This window comes from Camellia sinensis, chromosome 8 (genome assembly GCF_055761805.1).
Source record: "Camellia sinensis isolate YWXY chromosome 8, ASM5576180v1, whole genome shotgun sequence".
NCBI lineage: Eukaryota > Viridiplantae > Streptophyta > Magnoliopsida > Ericales > Theaceae > Camellia > Camellia sinensis.
Genome location: NC_138968.1, coordinates 171,149,535 through 171,152,356, shown reverse-complemented (window position 1 = coordinate 171,152,356; position 2,822 = coordinate 171,149,535). Strand labels below are relative to the sequence as shown.

At 35.4% G+C, this 2,822-nt stretch overlaps 1 protein-coding gene across 1 annotated transcript; it reads right to left on the bottom strand.

The window, feature by feature from the left end:
- Positions 1-377: 377 nt before the first annotated feature.
- On the bottom strand, positions 378-2,527 carry LOC114310961 (cytochrome P450 CYP72A219-like). Its single transcript, XM_082884106.1, has 4 exons — positions 2,235-2,527; positions 1,844-2,094; positions 1,330-1,714; positions 378-967 (listed from the first exon to the last, which is right to left on the bottom strand). The coding sequence occupies exons 1-4, from the start codon at positions 2,280-2,282 to the stop codon at positions 542-544; spliced, it is 1,110 nt and encodes a 369-aa protein (XP_082740232.1). The 5' UTR covers positions 2,283-2,527; the 3' UTR covers positions 378-541.
- Between the last annotated feature and the right edge of the window lie 295 nt (positions 2,528-2,822).

Genomic DNA, 2,822 nt, shown 5'->3' with positions numbered 1-2,822 from the left:
AAAATTATTTTTTCAACCAGAGTTTTTAAACTATAAATACACTCTGCCAAATGGACTCGATCCCGAACGAGAGAGTCTGAGGGGCTTATAGGTAGTTGTGGGTTCAAAATCTCAATTTTGAGCACTGGCCCAAACCAGGCAATGGTACCGTTTAGGGCTTGGTGATGGGTTGGACCTCACCTAGAATGAATGTCTGTACTTCTATTTACACTTCAGTAGTGGAAACAAACAAAATAATATTTTTGGGCTCAACTTTTTCACAATATTGATTTGATGATGACTGTTTCTTGATATTCATTTTGTTGCCATACCTTAACGTTAATGGATAAACATGAGGAAGGAAGAAGATGAAGTTGGTGGAAGAACAGAGAAGAATCGTGGAGGGAGGTAATTTGTATTTGAACTTCTGAAGCTATAGAAACTATTATAATAAAATGATGACATGACAGGATAATATTAGGTGTTGTAATACACTAATTATGATAATCACTACATGAAGGTCCTTATTTTACATACCATCATTACAAAGATCAATCAAATCCTAGATTTTTTGTAGGATCAAGTGAGCCCCATGCTGGGGATTGAGTGTGAAAAAAAGAGCAGGAGCGTGCACGTATGATGGAGAAAGTTGGAATGAAAAACGTTGTAAAATCATTGCTAGGGCTATTTTTGCTTCCACCATTGAGAAGTTTTGTCCAATACATATACGAGGACCCCCACTAAAAGGAATGAATGTGCCTGGGCCCTTTGTTGCCTTCGTAACTCCGTCAGAAAATCTCTCAGGCTTGAACTCTGTTGCATCTTTGCCCCAAATTTCATGGTCATGATGGATGGCAAGGATTGGCAACGAAAGTTCCACTCCAGGAGGTAGAACAAGTTCTCCTACCTTTGTCTTCTTGTGTGTAGTTCGGTTAAGGACAACTGCTGGTGGGTATAACCTAAGAACCTCGTAGAGAATCATGGTCATCTGTGATACAATGGTTGTAGGAAGATGAATAAAAAACAAAAGTTGTAGCACAGTTCTACTATGAATACAAAATCTTATCACAAACCTACACATAGAATGTATACAGACATAAGATCTTTTGAAAATATTTATTTTATAATGTGCATGGCAATTGTTAGTATTACTCTAAAACTATACTATTGGTGAACTTTCAGAATTACATTCGTGCATTATATTTTTCATCCTTTTTATAAAATAAAAAAATGATGTGGCATTTCATCTAAAATAAAAATATGTAGAGCATGATAGGCAAAAAAACTGAGTAGACAGTTCTATAAATTTTAGTAAAAATCCAAAATTTGATTTGTGTAGAAAATACTCACAGTTTTGAGCTGATTTAATCCATCAGAGTCCGGCTTCTTGTCTCCAAACACTGCCAAAACCTCTTCTCTAGCTAGAGCTTGCCACTTTTGATTCTTACTCAACAAGATCATTGTCCATACAAGCAAAGCTGAGGTGGTCTCTTGCCCAGCAAGGTAGAATAGCTTGCACTCCTCAATCACATCTTCTGTTGTCAGTGTGATGTTCTTCTTGTTTCCTTTTTCTTGAATTTCTTTCAAATTTGTTTTCAATAGTATTCCCAATAAGTCATTATCTCCATCATTCTCCTTTATCGCCCTCTCTCTTTTATTAATGATATTGCTCAACAAATCTCCCACTTCATGATAGATTGCTTTCATCCTCATGTTTGTCTTTGTTGGTAGAAACCTGCATGCAATTAAGTAGATCTCATCAAAGAGATGAAGATGGGTTTTACCCACAAATTTTGTAAAATCTTACTCATTCATATTTATTTTGTATTTTCTTTCTATGATTGTGATAGAATTTCAGACATACCTCCAACCTGGAATGTAAATTGATCGCGTGATGAGTTGTATTATAATGTCAATTTGTTCTTTTTGGAGTTGGAATATCCTTTTTCCTTCTTCATAATTACTACCAAATGCTGTTTGAGAAATCACGTCACCTGTCAGATTATCGAGATAAGGTTGTACATCAACCTCACATGACCCTTTTGTTGATGAGACTAACACTTCCCATTTTCTTATCATCTCACTACAACTTGAGCACATAGCTGGAACCATATGCTACATAACAAACACCAAAGACACTATTAAGCACGTCGATCATGAAAGTCAATTCTGGGTTATTTCTTATTCTGGAAAGCAATTCCAAGGAAGAGAAACAGATGAATGTTCAATTTATGATTTAAACACAGCTTAATTACCTTTAGCTTTTCTAGATGAAAGGCTGGATTGAGAAGGTTTCTGTGCATAGCCCATTTGTCACCTTCCAACGATATAACTCCTCTCACTAGAAACTTTCCAAGTGGGTTTTTCACTGGCTTTTGAAAGATTTCATAGTTAAGCAATATCTCCTTTATCAGTTTAGGATTTGCAATGTTTACTTGTGGTATTGGGCCTAACCATTGAAAGTAATCTTTACCTGAAAGTTTTGGCCATTATTTGCCGAGGTGAGAACAAAATGAAAGACTTGAATTTTAATGAAGGCAGTCAATTCAAAATTAATTGGCACTAACTACATGGGCTCTTAGAATCCATGCATGCTTAGGTGACATGTGGTCCGGTTTCATGTGGAGGTGGTACAGAGATGAGAAAAGAAAAAAATAAATTCGTGACTAAGATTTGGCCTTGTGACCACCTAAGATCTAGATTTGATACAATGTTAGAATTATTGAATGTATTTAACTCAAATTTGACATTAGGTGGAGAGGTTTTCACTGTATTAATCATACCTAGATAAATTAGAAAGGGGATATTGATAATTAAAATATTGGAAAAATTACAAAAAAAAA

Bases quoted from the DNA above. Each gene is read 5' to 3' on its own strand.
- LOC114310961 (XM_082884106.1), bottom strand. From the start codon at position 2,282: ATGCACAGAAACCTTCTCAATCCAGCCTTTCATCTAGAAAAGCTAAAG. The intron at 2,095-2,234 runs GTAATTAAGCTG...TTTGTTATGTAG, and splicing joins TTCATCTAGAAAAGCTAAAG to CATATGGTTCCAGCTATGTG. The intron at 968-1,329 runs GTGAGTATTTTC...ATTGTATCACAG, and splicing joins GATTAAATCAGCTCAAAACT to ATGACCATGATTCTCTACGA.